The sequence below is a fragment of the Chelmon rostratus genome, chromosome 1, assembly GCF_017976325.1.
Source record: "Chelmon rostratus isolate fCheRos1 chromosome 1, fCheRos1.pri, whole genome shotgun sequence".
Classification (NCBI taxonomy): Eukaryota; Metazoa; Chordata; class Actinopteri; order Chaetodontiformes; family Chaetodontidae; genus Chelmon; species Chelmon rostratus.
In genome coordinates this window covers 22149437-22167409 of record NC_055658.1, presented here as the reverse complement: position 1 = coordinate 22167409, position 17973 = coordinate 22149437, and the positions used below count along the sequence as shown (strand labels likewise).

At 41.2% G+C, this 17973-nt stretch overlaps 1 protein-coding gene across 1 annotated transcript in view; it reads left to right on the top strand.

The window, feature by feature from the left end:
* celf6 (CUGBP Elav-like family member 6) overlaps nt 1-14467 on the top strand; it is a 132991-nt gene extending 118524 nt beyond the window's left edge. Inside the window, exons 10-13 of the mRNA XM_041936213.1 lie at nt 139-219; nt 3582-3725; nt 8194-8343; nt 14382-14467. Coding sequence (XP_041792147.1) covers nt 139-219; nt 3582-3725; nt 8194-8321 — 353 coding nt within the window. The 3' untranslated portion in view covers nt 8322-8343; nt 14382-14467. The remainder of the gene's footprint in view (nt 1-138; nt 220-3581; nt 3726-8193; nt 8344-14381) is intronic.
* Nucleotides 14468-17973: the final 3506 nt, after the last annotated feature.

The window sequence follows — 17973 nt, the reverse complement described above, 5'->3', positions numbered from 1 at the left end:
CTCCCTGTCGTAATGCAATTTATTTATGCAACGTCTAGAGGACGAAAATGAACAATGGAATACTGATTTGAGTTTTGTTGTGTCAAATATGAAAATGGAGATGTGAAAAATTCCACTCTGGTTCTCCCTTTGCAACAGCAGCCTACCCTGCCGCCTATGCGCCAATCAGCCAAGCGTTCCCCCAGCAACCAACCATCATTCCCCAGCAACAGAGGGAAGGTAAGAGCGAGCAAGCGCGCCCACCCAAGATAAAAGGTGATAATTGCCATGTTCCATTCTAATGTAGCTGTGCTGCTTTGAATTAGCGAGGGAGGGAAAAAGCTGGCTGGGGAAAATGTGAGAAAAAGGCTCCCCATTTAAAGAGAAGAACATTAGCAGTGAGATGGAAAGTTACTCTGTCATTATTCAAAAACTGCACTAATTCAAACTCGCAGCGTTGGACTGCTTAATCAGTCCATTACAATGTGTTTAAGTGGTTATAAATATTCATCAGATTAATTAGCTGCATGCATAATCATTTATTACCATTCCTAGTGTAGTGTTCGTTCTTATGCCACAGCATCAGATGTAATAAAGCATAGGATATACTGCGATGGTAAATCACTCTTTTTGACGCCATTCGTCAGTCTCAATTATTCATCTATATGATTGTATGAGACAGCGTAGAGTGGCATGAATATTCAATATAGGAACTCTGAAATTGAGTGTTTCCAACATTGCCTCGAGGAAAAGTTAGTTTATGTTTGCATTTTTTCAGTTGTGTGAGTGCATGCCAGGGTCACAGTGCAGAACTGTATTGGATAAAGTACAGATAGACAGACTTGTCCTCACATGCCAGCAACTTATTCACTTTACATGCGGGCATAATTTCACACCATGGGAAAAACACACAGTTGTAAAGGACATCCCATCGCTCACAGCTACCTTCGAACATTTTAATCATTAGCAAGAATTATCGAAGTCATGGTAATGCATACACACTCAGACACAGCCTCTCTCTCTTTCTCTTACACACACACACACACACACAAACACACACAGAGCTATTCTTGGTTGAGCCAGTGGCCTGTCTGAGTTCTGGCCTCCTCTGGGTTTTGGCTGCTTTCCCAGCCTGTCTCAGTCCACTGCCACAGTCTGCAGCCCTGCCATTTAACAAGAGACACCTAAACCTGAATAAACAGGCCCAGTCAAGCCTCAGCTTCAACCTCCCTCTGAAAGCTAGCAATTTCAACAATATATTCTCTCACTCTGTGTCTGTCTGTGTGTGTGTGCTTGTGTGTGTGTGTGTGTGTCAACAAAGAAAATCCCCCTGAATCCAAAAATATAATTTCATCCAGATAAATATTCACTGTACTCTTTGGAAATATGTGTCCTTTTCACTTCAGCAGAGCATCTTAGGCAGCATAGCTACTGTATGTGCAGCATGTCAATACTGTGCAGCAATGCATACTGACACAGAAAATATCAATATGTATAACGCCTGAAGCGGTGCAGTGCTGTCAAATGTTTGTGGATAAACTGAAAATGCCTCAACTTTTAATCAGTGCTGATTAAACTAATTGGGTTAAATGCATCACTGCCAACTGTAATTGCATAAACTGAATCATTTCTGGGTGGTCCGAGGTGTAGCAGCGATATTGACTTTTTTATTTCATGCATTCTTCTTCCTTGTCAAAACCTGGTGCCTACATTACCCACAAGGCAACTCTAACTACAGTGTGTCATGCTAGTGGCAGCAAATGTAGCCTCAAGCAGGGATGAGGTCTGGTAATCTCACTTCTATGTAACTCCACACACCAAGATGTTTTTCATTTTCAAACTTGTACATTTCAGAGCCAGCCAAAGCTGCAAGTGACATCACTTGGGGCAGTTTATCAGATTTCACTCAGCTTCCTGTGGAGCCACAAAAATCTTTCTCCAATTTTATCCACATATGCAGCAGTGCTCAGCAAGACCTGCAAACTCGCTGTAAAATCGGTGGAGTTGTCAAGCAGCCACGTGTCTGTTATAAATAATGCAGCTTGATCAACTTGTCAACATGTAGTTCTAGATCATTTTGCACTTTGGCCCTTTCCCACTGTGGACAAAATATGAAAAAATATACAATTTAAGTGACACACTGTAAATAAGGTCTCAGCTTCATTGCAAAATGTATTCTTCGACTACCTTAAAAAAAAAAACGTAGTACCTGGCACATGATGAACTGTATTTTCTAATTCGAATAACAAATATAATACAAATATATGTAATAGTAGTTGGGTAAAAGTGCAAGCAGTCCTTAAGATGCATGACTACATGACTCTATACTCATGCTTTTATCCAGTCACATGGTAACTGACATGCAGCTGCTCGAGAACAGAAACACCTTTCCCCCACAAAGCTGAATGGACAGACTTGCATGTATGGAAGAGGCAGAAATGAAATTTTCACGCAACCACCAAAAAGTTATGTTTGTGAAGAGGACCGAACTAAACGTGCGGCAAACCCAACCGATCAACCGTCTTTACACACACCAGTTGGAGACATTTATTGCCCTCAAACAAACCACTTCTTGAATTCTACGAGACACCTAAACCTAAACAGACAGAGCTGAAATTCAGCCTTAAACTGTAGAAAAAAAACCCCACTCTGTGAACCTGTGTGTGTGTGTGTGTGTGTGTGTGTGTGTGTGTCCTCTATCTCGCTGAGGCATAGCAGCACTACAGCCAGCCACCACTGCAGCCCTCTTATCAGCCTTCTCACCAGCCCCAGTCTCATCTCGTCATGCTATCACCCTGAGCAATGAGACAGGAGAGAATGCTAGCCAGGCAGCCAGCTGCAAGCGTACTGTCCCCGAGTCCATCACATCTCTCTCTCCCTCTCTCTCTATCTCTCCAGTTCATTCCTCTCTTTATCCAGATTGGCCTGTACAATATGTGGCAACTGGGTGGATGAGTGTGGAGGGATGGAGAGAGATTGGAAGACAGTCCTACTGTCACGCAGTAATTGGGACAAAAACTTGGCTTATGCTCTGCCTCCTCCTCCCCTCTCTCCTCCTCTGTCTCAGAGTTTCTCTTTCTCAATGTAACCCTCTTAATCTTTCTCTTTCAATCAACCTCTCTGTGCTTTTTCTTCCTCCTGTTGTCTGTTTTTATCTGCCTGTTTTTCTCTTTTTACTTCACTCTCTGCTTCTCTGTGGCTATTTGCATGTGAGCTGTTTTTGCCAGCACATTTTCAGAGACAACGTGTGTCAAATTTGGCTGTATAATATAATAAGTGCCACCTATCTATGCAGTTATTACATGAAATGGGGTTCATGGGAGGATCCAAATGGAATCCATGAAAAGAGCTGACCTTCTAACACTTTAAAAGGGAGATTAAGGTGTTCCAGCACCACACATGGCACCATAACTATGTTTAACACCATTAATATTAGTGCCACAGGTGATGCAATTAGAATTTGGTGTTTACATGGCTCCTGCATTCCTTGGATTGCTTTATTGAGTCATTTTTCCATGTTATTATGGTCAGTCTCTCTCTCACCAGGCATCCGCTGTTTATGCTCCCATGTAACCCTCCTGTTGTCTTTCTCTCATCACCAGGGCCAGAAGGTTGCAACCTGTTTATTTATCACCTGCCCCAGGAGTTCGGAGACGCGGAGCTCATGCAAATGTTCCTGCCTTTTGGCAACGTCATCTCTGCCAAAGTCTTTGTGGACCGAGCGACCAATCAGAGCAAATGTTTTGGTGAGTCAAAAATCGACAGCGAAGAGAAATCCACTGAAATGAACAGACCAATACACCCATGCTCCCTGGCTCCATCACGCAGGCATATGTAACAAGATGGTGGGGCTCGGCAATGGAAAGGGGGGAGGGTGGTGTGAGAGGAGGGATGCTCTAATCTCCTAAAATCACACAAGCCAACGCCACCATGAATCCCTCACTGACCCAAACATCATTCCACAATTGCCATTCATCACCCTCTCACACCATTCCTAATACAATCAGTATCCAACCCCTGTTCTCTGCCATTCCCAGCCTTCTTTACCCAAGAGAAAAGCATTTTCCCAGACCCCCACGCCCCACAGTCCTCCAGTCAGGCAACCCAGCAGCATCCCGCCACCCCTCCCCTCCTTTTCTCTCGCCTCCCACCCACACAGCAAACCAGTTCATCAGGGTGGAGGCGGTGCAGGTGGAATCCATGGGCTTAAAGAGATAATAATAGACTGGTGTGGGCCTTGCTGTTGATTCAGTTGGACAGCAGCACCCAGGAGACAGGCAGAGAGAGGGAGAGAGGGGGAGAGAGAGAGAGAGAGGGAGAAAGAGAGACTCCTAGCATTGGCTTTCTTTCAGTTTCTCTTCAACATGTCATGTCTATGAGGCTTTCTCTTCCACTCTTCCCTCATTTGTCTCACTCTGTCCATCTCCGGACCGTCTCTCTCTCTCTCTCTCTCTCTCTCTCTCTCTCTCTGTCTCTCCCCCTTTGTGTGTTCTCCTCTAAACATATGCCTCTCGCTATCACTATCCGTCAGTCAACAAGGGGGAAGGACAAAGGGGCGGTGACCTCATCAGTCTCACCGGCTTATTTTCCAAGTCTAGTAATTAAGATCTTGGCTGAAAAACAGCAATTTAACCCATGATTCTTTTGCTGGGTTTTTTTCCCCCCACTCATTTCTCCCTCCTTTTTATAGCCGAGGCCCCAGGGCTCCTTTGTAAGACGTTAACAAATTAGGCAGAAGATGCTGTGCATTAAGGGGGATAAGTTATTAGGCCTCCAAGAACTTGGATCACTTCATCTTAAAAATGTGTGAGTTTAGCCTTGATGATGTGGTTAATGGGCTCTGTAGACTCACGGGCAAGTGCAGATACAGTATACTCTCTACATATCTACAGTATACAGATGGAGATAGATGGATGGACTGATGAATTGTCCATTTTGAATGTACAAATCTGGCCTTGCACAGACTGGTTTGGAAAAAAAAGACACTAAATTGTCCCACTATAAAGTACTGCAATGATGGACACCAGGCAGACAGCATTTTATACAGACTAACCAACAACCTTCAGCTGAAGAGATCATTTCAAAAGCACTGTAGCGTGTATTTAAATCGGACAAAATCAATAACCGGGAAGACAAGTTAACTATTCAGATCTGTAACATACGAACAAATCCAGACTGTATTTCAGCAATTAGTTAACCAAGATTTTAATTTTCCTTCTGTCCTTTGAACAGCACAACAGCATGTTCTAATTTAGATACTCCACATTTTTCCTTCTTTTTCTAATTAAAATCTAAAAAGCATTACCTTAAGTTTGCCATCTAAATACAGCTTGCATTCCCGTAAAAAAATGTCAGCGTAAAAGTTAACTTGTAAAAAGCAGCATATTACAGTATCCGAGTAGGTAAAGAATGTTAAATATTTACTTAATATAATTAATTAATTCTAAATCAAGTACTTCAGGCAAATTGCTTGCCACAGCAGAATGATTCTCGCAAGTTTCAACAGTAACATGCAGCCGTACACGGCCTGATATCTCTGCGGCACAGGTGAGCTACATTTTGGGATTTTGAGAGGAGATAATCAGACATCACTCTTTGAGACGGAGTGTTTACAGAGAAGCTTGAAAATTTGAATATGATGAAAAGGTCAGTGGAGGAGCACTCGAAGCATGGTCTTATAAAGGCTGTATTTCTGGAGTAGGGTTTGGAGTATACTCTGTCAATTCAGACAGATGTCTGTTGAGGTTAGTAAATTTATTTGCGCTTTGATCAAATGGATATGAACACACAACATGGTATTAAAAAGGTTTGCAGGTGAGATGGAGAAAAGTCTAAGGCATTATTCACCTCAAAGTAATTAAAAAAATTAAAGGTGACAAGAAAGCACAAGTGACGTGAGTATGAACACAGTGTGTTTGTTATTAGTAATGCTTTATTGAGTCACTGAACCATATATAGAGCATTCATAAGGCAAGTGTGTACACCACATAGACATTCACTGTTGAGGAGCCATATGGTTGTGTTTAATTTAACCTGGGACTCTATGGATACATTAGTCTTAATCCTCTGCGTTTAGTCACTCAATATTGACTTTTAAAAGTGATCAAAGCTTACCTTGTTAAGTGGAATTAGCTGGATTTAGCTTGAAAATGAATTTCAAAAGGTCTTCTGAGAGTGGAATGACGCACACAGACATATAAAATATGAAGCACACTGCTTTTTAGATATGACAGAAAAAATATACACCAAGAGATGCAATTTACCTGAAGGGCTTCTGAAAAAACAACACACCTTTTTTCCCCCTCCTTTTATTTCTTTTTGCTTTTTTGTTCTTTACGACTTTCAAGCTGGGGGAAAGTTGCCTGTGCACGTTTGTTTTAGCAGCACATTCATATATTTACTGCGTGCAGATTCACCATCTTCAGTTAATTTAACACTTCTATCCGTCCACCATAAAGCTGTATCTTTTCCATAAAAAGAACAAGCAAACCTGCAGCCAACGCTTGCAAATGTAAAAAAAATCATCACAATAAATAAATGAATAAAAATTTATTGAAGCCGTAAATTTTGTAGTGGAGCTTCCCATGACAATTTCTGACTACTAAGCACCTTCAGTGGATAACCTGGAGCTTGACTTACTTGTTGAAAGGGAGTTCAATGGTAGCAAAAGCAGCGCAGGGGACGTTGCTCTTCCCAGTTTATGAGCTTATTTGAACCAGGATCTCACCTCTAGACTACAGCCTAGTGCAGAAAAGGTTTACCAAACAGCATCAGTGCACAGCATGACTACACAGTAACTCTTTTCTTCGGGCAATGCGAGACTCATGTACTGCAGCATTCTCAGCTGCTCAACCTGGCCCTCGACTTGCATTTTCCCCGCTGTCACCAAATAACGTTTGCAACTTTGTGTGTGTTTTTATTAAAAATGCATAACACTACAATGTGTACACACATTCTGCTGATACGGATGGCTGCGGTGAGAGCCATACCTCAAACACTAGGAGTGTTCGGGGTATTGAGTTGCACAGCTCCACACACTCAGTGCTGCATCAAAGATATGAAATGTCAGCCAGTTACTTTGTCTTGAGAAAACAGCCACAACTGGAAATATGTTCAAATATCTTATTCCGCTTTGGGATTATTTTAATGTGCATGGATTCAAGCGCTTAGTGTGCTCTTTGTCCTCTTCTTCCATACTTTGACCCCTAGCATCCTATCACCTTTTTGGCATGTGGATGTAAATGTGAGGTATGGAGATTCGTTAAAGGCAGGCAGTATGTGTGTGTGTGTGTGTGTGTGTGTGTGTGTGTGTGTGTGTGTGTGTGATTGGGAGGGGGATCACTGCCAACTGACAGGCCCTTCCCTGCTCAGTTTGTTTAAAGGGTTTGTAAAAGCAGCAGCCTTATCTCACCCGCACTGACAAAAGCCTGCCCTCTCCCCCCAAATTAAATTGGACCCATAGCGGTGTGATCAAATCAGCTGGCAGGCGGAAAATTCGGGCCGTCAATCACAGAGGTGTCTGATAAGAGCAGGCAAGGAGTCCCGGTGTGGAAAGCTGTGGGCTCATTCCGCCTCGACACCCAGGTGATAACTCAGAGCAGCAGGCACCTCCGTCCTGCACACCTTGCTCCTAGCTTCTCGTCACGACCCCCATGCCCTTTACTCTTTACTCAGATACATGCTCAGTCACACACATACATAAAAATACACACACACGCACAGCACTGCCACTCTTGTATGGCTCAAACACCCAGGTAACATTTACACACTCTGCTTTGCTTTAAAAATCACACAACATGAGACGCCCTTTTTCTCTCTAATCTTTGAGCACCTTTTCATGTTTTTTTTTTTTTTTGCTTCTCTGTTCAAGTTAAACTCATGGTTTCTAATAGCTCTTCTTCGTTTGAGTTTTAATATCTGTGTTATTAGCCTCTGTGGTATTTTATGTAATCTTTTTAATTCAAAGATTTTCAATTAATCTGCTGAAAAGAGAAAACAAAGACCTATTGTTGTGTCATTGTTGCGAGTTAAAAAGGGTCTTCTTCTCCCCTCTTTTTTCTTTCATCTCGCCTGTCTTTTCTCCCTCTCCCTTTCTCTCCCTCCTGTTTCATTCTCATCTCTCCCCATTCTTCTCCCCTCATGTGTTGTTCCTTTATTCCATTTTTCCATTTTTCTCTGCCCCCATCTTTCTCCCGTTCTGTGCTCTTGTCTCAGGCTTTGTGAGTTTTGATAACCCGTCCAGTGCTCAAGCCGCTATCCAGGCCATGAACGGCTTTCAGATAGGCATGAAGAGGCTGAAGGTGCAGCTAAAGCGGCCAAAGGATGCCAACCGACCTTATTGACTCCTCTGCTGTCCATACCCAGGTATTGTAACACCCATGGCATAACACACAGTGCCATACTATGCCATGCCATGCCAGTTCTCAAACCAAACTGTCCACTTCACTTGGATAGTTTAGATCTAGTTCACTGCCTCAAATCTCCATATAACTTCTATGCAAAAATATGGCATATTTTTTAAAAATTAAATCTATGTAGGATTTTTTTTTTTTTTTTAGTTTTAATGTCTGTTTAAAGCTGTAGATTTGCAATTTGGAAAATAAACTATATTTAAGAGTTCAACCATTAATCAATTAAACTGAGAATTTTTCATCCTAATTTTGTAAAGAAAAAAAGAAAAGGCAACTTTTTTTACTGTGGACATCTATCACCAACCAGTAGAAATCCCACCCTTTGCATAAGAAATAGTCTCTGAAATATGCATACTCATCAATATGACAGACTGATAAAACTACAAAATGCATGAATTACCTACTTTAGTCTTAAATGTGGTCAACGAGGGGATGAGCTAAAATTCTGCAGTAGCTATGACTTTGTCCCCATGAGCCCTGAAATTACATGAAATCTGTATTCTTTCAGGTCAGCTTGTCTTTTTTTTTTTTTTACATATCATCCGTGAAAGTGTCAGGGAGCTAGTTTCTAGCTTTTGCAGGCCCTCTTCACAGAATCAGCCTCTTGAGATTTTTGTCAGGTTGCTCTGCTCCACTGAATTGTTTTTGTTTCTTCAGGGGTTTGAAATCTAATTTGGACCTGCAGGATTTGCCAGTGCAAATTGATGACATCATCAATACCCAGCTGTGCATAATTACCCGTCTACTGAGGATGGCGTTAAGAATCGATGCGAGTTGTTAAGCTACAAATTCATAAAACCAGATAGCAGTACTTTATCTCCTAAAATAATTCAGCATTAGATTTCTGTCAGCTGCTTAGCAATATCTAGAGGTCCTTTCAGTTGAACATTAACCTGTAGGAAAATTCACTGAGGGGATTCACAATAATACAGAGTAGATATATAGTAAAACAACTTTTTGCAAGACTACTGATGAGCAAGATGAGTAAATGCATGATGTTTGAGAGAAAAGTTTGTGCTCACAAAAATAAAATAAACAAAAAGACGCTTAATGGAAAAGCACTCACTCACCCTACAGACAGCAGTGGCTTGTATAATGGTGGAGAACAGCACCAATCCCAGTAAGCACCATTTGGTTAGTTCAAGTGATGCTTCACAATCTGTTCTCAACCAAAACAGTCATACTCCATTTTCATATTCTGCCATTCTTTGTTTGCAAAATAGCAAAAACAGACTTTAGGGTTATGTTTGTATCATAATTTCAACTTCTTTATTCTGTTCTGGATATTTTTCACATGAGGACATTTGTTCCACATTGAGTGCATGCTTTTATATCTCATTTAAATGAACCATAACCTTGTCACAAAGCAGCACTGAATATGGTTTATGATTTTATCATGTATAAAACAACATTTTCAATGTTAATAAATAGCATTTTTAGCACCTAATAATGCCAATGCAAAAAATTGACATTCATGTTGTAAATTTGTTGTTTGCTTTGGGGAATAGTGTTCAGAACTATATAAAAGCATCAATTTTAAACTATGTCAGTGTTTACACACCCATAGCAACAGGGTTAATTTAATGCTGATCATGTAAGTTAATGTATAACATAATGAAATCAAGCTTACACTTCGCAGAATAGATGTGAACTATGCACACAATTATCTGTCGTTAGGGTTAGGGTCATTAAAACGTTTTAATGATGCCATTTTTTATGAAGTATGCACTCACAAAGTGGAGCAAACAAGAGTTCTTGCTAACGTATGGTTACCTACTTGTGCTGATAGCACACTGTATCTGCCAGCAGATATCTTCAATAACTAACACTTCCTTGTTTTGGTCCTTAAAAAGGCAGAGCTTTCATACAAAATAATAAAAAGATGCTTCACTTAAAGTGGCACCATCCTTCAATAACGACTAATTTCACAGTGTCAGGCTTGATTCAAAGAATCATCGCCCATCTGTTACAAAGTGCAGCTGCCAGTGCAAAATAATATAGATGCATGCTCTCTTCGCCCAATTGGCTAGGCAACTTTTCATTACAATAACATAAGCCTGGATTATATTCCTCCATAAATAAAAGCATGGTAATACCATTTGTTTGTTTTAGATTTGACTCTTTAAAAGCCACAGGATGGCATTAATGGAAGGTGGTATGCAATACAAATGATAGATGCTCTCTTTATCCCTTGCTTGATAGCCTTTGGATAGAGCTGTGTGCTGCTAATTGAAGAGAAGCTTTCAAAGCAGACACCCTGAGAAAGGGTGGGGGGTGGGGGGTGATTTAGCACATCAATGAGGGACAAATGGAAAATATCAGCAACGGCTCTGAATGACAGGAGAGTCATTGAGATGTACTCAAAGTACAGACATTTCCCACAATAACATTCTGTCACTTTATCAGGAGGTGTATGTGTGCATGTGTGTGTGTGCGTGTGTGTGTGTCTGATCATGTATGTGTGCGTGTGTATGTGTGTTTCCATGTCCTCCTTCGTCTCTGGTCTGGTCCAATCCATTTCTGTGTTTTTCTTCTGTTATTACACCACTTCTGTTGTTGAGTTAAGGAAACCCAATAGACCAAAACCAAGAGCAATCCCATGAAAACGTGAAAGAAAAAAATACCCTAGTGGAGCCTCTGAAGCCAGCTTCTGGTTTATAGATTCTTAAATATCACGAGGGATCTTATATAAAAAACTTATTTGAAAAATTGAACCAATCGACTTCTAATTTCCTCCTTTTCATTTGTTGCCTTGTATTGCGACAGACAGTGCACTGAGTTCTCGAAGAAAAAGACTGAAATAAGGAAAGTTCACCTGTAACTGTTTAATTTTTTCTAAATTTAACTATAATGATGAAAAACTTCGATGAAACTTGAATGATGAATTCTTGTGCGCTCCTTGGGTGAAAACTTCAATATGTAGATAACTTCAGAGCCCACCCACCCCCCCCCCCCTTTTTTTTCTATAACACTGACGATTTCGCTTTGAAGTTGAATTAAAAACACGATCAGACAGCATTCTCCTCCGCTGGTCTCAGGAGCCCTGCTACTCTCAAATTGCGTTCTGTGTCTTAAAGATAAACTTAATGCAAAAAAAGCTGAAGCACTCACTGTACGGCCACCCTCATAGCAAACAATGCAAGGCAAATCCAATTACTGTAGACAGGACAAGTTTCTGAAATATGCATTTCTGCCTTAGGGTTATCTTTGTGAATATAAAAACATCAATTCAACCTTTTAACCTGCAAATGTTGTCAGCCTGAGAATATTTCACCACCGCACTGAGGCACGAGAGTAGGCCTTTTTTGTGCTGTCCTGAAGATTATTTGTTCTGTTATTTCTGTTTTACTTGTCAATTCTTTCTTTTTTTCCGTTTTTATGGTAATGACCATAATAACCTCATTTGATTTGTCAGGCAGAATAAGTGAGAGAGTGTGGAGCAAATATGGAAAGGGTGCTTTGAATTCTGACTTAAGGAAAAGAAAATCCCATTGTTTCTTTCCTTCTTTTGCACCCCCACCAACCTGGCAACCTGACATGGCCAATCACAGTGTGAGGTGGCCTTTCTCCGCTATAGCCACCCCCCACCCCACACCCGTCATGGGGCCAAGTTCCCACAGCTGTAAGTTGAACCCATGGTGTCATTTTCTTTTGGATGACGTCATGTGGTGGGACTGTGACTGCGTTGCATGACGTGGCGTTGATTGATATCTCTAAACTTTATCTTTATATTCTGCCCTCCTTTTATATATATATATATATATTTACTGTATATTGTATATTGGCAGCTTGTGGAGTGCAGTAAAACAATGCCTTTCTTGGCTGGTACCTGTTGTACATAATGTAACTGACGTGCTGACTGGTTGGTTGATTATAACTGGAAGTGGCCTTTAACCCTTTGTGCTATTGTACCGTGTGCCCTTGTGACGTTTTACTTTCTCTTGTGGGGTTCATGTGTATGGATGTATTGTATTTTCTCTTTCTCTGTTTCTTCACATTCACATCAGTGTTTTGTTTTGTTTTGTTTTCCAGCAAACTATGATTTTTTATGAAAGTCTGAATCTTTGCAAAAAGGACCTTTTTCTCCCACCCGATCGACAGCTGTTTAGTGGAGAGATGGCCAAGACGACCCTATGTTTGTGTAGCCAATTAAATCTCCACCGTTCACGCAGAGAGCACAGGCAAATGTTGACACTCCACTTCTCCCTTGATTCCATCTGCACAGGGAGTACTTTTGCAAGATTGTTTTGTTTGCCTAACATGAGAATCACTTCCCATTTATTTATTTATGAGGGTGCAAACCAATTACACTGTGATAGCGGAGCTGCAGGCAGCGCTGCAGACCCACATGGCCAAAATCTGTCCACCATACAGCCATACTGTACACAAAGATATAGAATGAGCGTGCAGAAATACAAATACAAATATCAGGGATGAGTTTTTGCTGCTGCCTGTTGTTTGACTACTAGGATTATGGCACCAGATAAATTACGTCTTGTGTTTTTGCTGCTTGCATGTGAAATAATTGTTACTCGGTCTGTAAAAAGAAAAGGCAGCAAACAGATTCAGTGAAAAAGGTCCTTTCTTTGCAAGTGAGTTTGTTTCTATCCCTCCAGGCCAGACCCTGATAAGAGTTAGTCGTTTTCATTGAACTCGTTCTGCCCTATTCTTTCAGAAGCCCTGCAGGCGACTCGCCCTCCCGTAGTCGATCCAATGAACTCAGGGGGGTGTCTAGCCAGGCAAGCCGGGAGGGATGAGGTCTTTCTGGCATCAACTATGCCTCTTAACTGCCAGGTGTCTTTTATGGAGCCATCTAAGTAGGTGGCAGTGTGGGGGGTTGGGGAGGGGGCTGCTGGGACAAAACAGCTCGAGAAAAAAAAAAAGAAAATAAATTCTTCATCATCTGACAAAGTTGGAGGGTGAAATAGCTGTGATGTTTTCAAAGAAGCTGTTTACTTGGGAAAAACAGGATCTACTTTAAAGCCACAGTGCGTTTCTTCTGCTCAGTGGTAGATGTACGTATATAGCGAGAATCACTAGTGGCTTATGAAAGAGGGCATCTGTAATCGGGACTGTTAGTGCTTCATGCTGCTAATGGCTGGGCCCGCTTTGGCACGCATGAGAAATAAGTTAGAATCTCCGCTGCCACGTCTAAAAAGCAGATCTATTATGAAATGGTAACAAGCTCATTTACAGGAATGGAAAGGTAGAACAAAGAGCGTCTGGGCGCGTGTTCCCGTCACAAAGTCAGACCCTTTCATGTTCACTCCCAGAGAGTGATTTGCTGTGATTTCACAGCCTTTCTTCACCCACATCACAGCTCACAACATATTAGGGATGATAGGCTGTAAAGTAGATCTCTTATATCCAAAGCTGGCCAGTACGGACACATTTGGTGACAATGCAGCATTTCAAGCAGACACAAAAGCAGGCAAGATGCTAGGTTGTTGTTGTTGTCTTTTTTTCATGGGATCTTTCAGGCTATTTCTCGAATATGTGCTTTTTTTCTCTCCATATTGGACGACCATCAATTTTTTCTGTCATAATCATTCGCGCACACACTTGTCTTGTTTTCTTTATGTTTCCTTCTTGTTCTTTTGGTAGTTTGTTTGTAATGAATTAACAATAAGATGAATGACAGCAACATCTCACGCAAAATTCAGCTGTATTTTTTTCTTCATGCTGGGAGATGTAGTCAGTTTAAATTAGGCCTTCCTTGGATTAGTGCTGTCACAGTGTAGATGTCTGTTCCATATGGTTAAAACACAAATCTCCCACCCCACCTCTAGCCCACTTATTTCTGGTTTTGATTGACACACTCCTCTTTTTTTTCTCCTCCCCGTCTGTTTCTCATGCTGTTGGCTGTGCCTGTCAGTCTGTGTGATAACCAGGAGCCAGCAACCCTGAGCATGTTTGCTGCAGCCTCACTGAATCCACTCTCCTTATTCTCCTCTCTCTCTCTCTCTCTTTCTCTCTCTCTCTCTCTCACAGGATGAAGGGCCACAACACCTTATTTCCACAAGTGCAGTAAAAGTACAAAGACTTCTTGCTCTGCTACATATCATGAAGGAAGGGTGGTCCCTTGATCCTGCTGGAAACCCGCTGAAAGATTGGGTGACTGAGTGAGGGATCCCAGAGTTGTTGTTTTTTTGTTTTGTTTTGTTTTTTTTCTTTCTTCGCAAATGCCTCTTTTTTCCCTGTTTTGCTTTGGCGTCTGTGGAAGAAGATTTTTTGCAGAGACCAACTTTTTGCTGCTGTTTTTTAGACATGATGGGGAAAAAAAAAACCTTTATAGACTCATTATGCTCAAAGCATGCATACTGACACAGGATATAGATAAATACACATACACACAGGTAACAAACCAAACATACACATTTAAGGATGCTACACTTAAAAAAAAAGAAAAAGAAAAAAAATCTACTTTGTACATGTATAAATACGTGCAAATGCCAACTCAAGTACTGAAGCAAACACATGCGTGTGTGTACACACACATACACACAAACACACACACCAGCCTGCTGCCATTTTGGTTTTTGTGCCTACACAGGTGTTGTGCTCTGTGACAGGGCAAGCTCTGGATCAAAGAAGAAAGCGAGAAGAAGACGAGGAGAGAAGAGGAGAATCCAGGATAATTTACATGCATCATTCCTTAGGAAATAGGGACCAAAGGACTAAACGCTTTTTAAAAGAATATAAATATATAAATATATAAATATATATTTAAAAACTCATACCTTGTAGCTGCAAGTATTACAATTTACTCGTAGTCAAAAAAAATCATTAAATCAATATCCAGTGGCCTACTGTAAGTATGAATAAAAGAAAATGGAATAATGTATAAAAAAAAAAAGACATGGAATTGTAGTATAGGGGCTGATCTTTTGCTCTGGATGCTGATTTAGCACCAGGTTGTAGAATAGTAAAGTAGATTAGAAAAAAAAAAAAGTAGATTTGCTAACTTTTGCTGTTGTTTGAAAAAAATACTTGAAGTCGTAATGAAAAGGGGGGAAATGAAAACATTCATCTGCCCCTGTACGCAACGAGTCTCTTCCTCTTGGATGTTAAGGTATCAGCCACTGGATATCTCGCTCATCATGATGTATAAGTCACCGCGCTCTCTGACAGCTACAACAGACCGTTCTGGAAGAAAAAAAAAGAACGACGAGAGAAAAAAAAAGACTGAACTTATGTCTGTGCTGGACAGAGTGCGGACGTTTAAGGCTTCTCACTAGCCTTTGTGTTCAAGCGACAATCCACTGTAAAGACCAAGCAAAATGGACATGGTGTGTCTTTTGTTTTTGTTTTTTTCTTTTCTTTTCTTGACCTTTTATATTGCAACACGGAGTGTGAATTATGAAGCCACAAATTGTTTAAAGGAAATGGTTCTACTAAGAGAGATGGACAAATGGATGGTCACGAGGGGAACAGAACGGGAGGAGGAGTAAGGTGACAGCTAATGAAACTGCCAGCAGAATGAACTCAGCATACAAATGAATTGGCCCTTGTGGCGTCAGAATTCTGTCACAAAAAAAAGTATGCCCGTTGTAAACAACCAGGTCTTATATGAGCGACATGCCAAGGAAATGTGTGTCCACTGGAGCTGCTGCAAAGCTCCAGATTGAGAAAAATTGCCTCTTGTCCCTTGGCAGATACAAACATAAATTTCTCTGAAGACAAACTCAATTTACTGTATTGATGGCAAAGGAGTGCAGGCTTTTAGAGCTCATTTAGCTCTGTCAAATATAATGTAAATCCCATTATTAACATGTTCCCTTCTTCATATATTATACATAGAGCCTATGGGAAAAAAGCAACTGCTTAAACAGACTATGTCCAAATTAGATTTTAACAGTCACTCTTAGCCATCATTCAGCTTGCTTGTAGCCTCTCTGACACTGACGCCAGGCAGGACAGTGGAAAGCACTCCAGTACTGTCATGTCTTGATTTAGAGCCCTGTAGCCCTTATTTTGACTGTTTTAGAGCTCTAGATGCGGGCTCTTCTCTAAAAGCAGATCAATATGTTTGGAATGAGTCTAGAGGGAGGAGCGATGCTTTTCAATCAGTCTGAACACTTCCCAATTTTCTCTGTCGCACACCAGCTTACATCCGTACACCAGCCCTTTGAGCACTGACAGCTGGCAGTAAGAGGCATGGTTAGGCAAGAAGGAGAGAGGGAGGTGATGAGAGGAAGTCAACAACCAAACATCGAGATCCCTGAAACTGATACTTCTCGGATGATGCCCAGTGACTTAATCCAAAAAATTTGAAGCTGTAAACAAGCTCCTTGTGACACACACTATATATATGCGCTATATGCTTTCAAAGAACAGGATTAAAGGGTTAAAATAGAAGTGGGAGTCTGGTACATTAGGCTCCAGTCCAACCAGTTCCCTTTTGCTACTGAGACTCTTCTCCTCGCCGTTCCCTCCCTCTGTTTCTAGATTTCCTTAGAGAGAAAAAGGGACCGATAAAATGTGTCATTAGATTCGGTGTACGACCATTCTTCATTTAAGTAAGTGGAAGGTCTTGATTCAAGTCCTTGATATCAACGTGCCACGTGACCCCTCTCTCTGCTATGTCCAAAGAGCAACCATGCCTCTCCAAACCTCGGCCCAATTGCTCAGCCGCTCTCCCCTTGGAACAGCATTTTCGAACCTGGCTAATGTCTGTGCTCACTACCCTTCAATTATCTCCCACACCGTATTAGACATGCTATTTCACCTTTCCCTCTAATCACACTGTAATCACCAGCCTCTATACATTAGCAGCAACCAAGTGAAAAATCACCGGGATAATCACTTGGACCAAATGACGGGAGAGATGGTCCCCTGCATGCACATGGATGACAGAAGGAAGATTAGAGAGAATTATGTTTGTGCCTACTCCCTGGCAAGGCTGCCGACAGCTGACCTGGCACCAATAACACTGCCAAATTTACCCGGAGAGGCGATGGTGGATGTGGGATAAAACCTTCCATATCATAGCGAGGTGTTAATATTGCAAAGTAGATTGGCGTTACCAAAAATGAAAAGAGAAAGATGGACAATAAAATTTAAGAAACCCTTTTTTTTTTTCTTTAGCACAAACGTTGCAACAATAGTTTGCTTAAAAGTGGGTCGAAACGAACAACTTTGCTGGAAATCCTCAATTCTGTAGAAGCAGGTGCTGTGAGGGCTGTGTTATTGTGCTTCTTCTTTCAGCATGTAATTGTGTCTCAACGATCTCTACAGAGGCTGCAGTTTTTTTACAAAATAACTTGCTCTATACTTCTTTCTTTTTCTTGCTTGTATCCCTGCTGGGACACCTGCAAAGCACAGTATTGTTCAAAGCTGAAAGAATATTTGTGAAGCACAGTAGTTCTTCAGACTCAAAATGATGCCCATCAAAATGACATAAAAAATGCTTTCAAATACATGCAGGGTACAGCCCAGCCCTCCTTCCTCAGCCCCTGAGCGGACGTTAGCTGGAAATGCAGGAAGCTACATGAATTGTAGTGATGTGAAGTAGGTCAAAACAAAGCCATGTTCTGAAAACCATTTGTGCTCATTATTCATGTGAAGCTGAACTAATCGATGG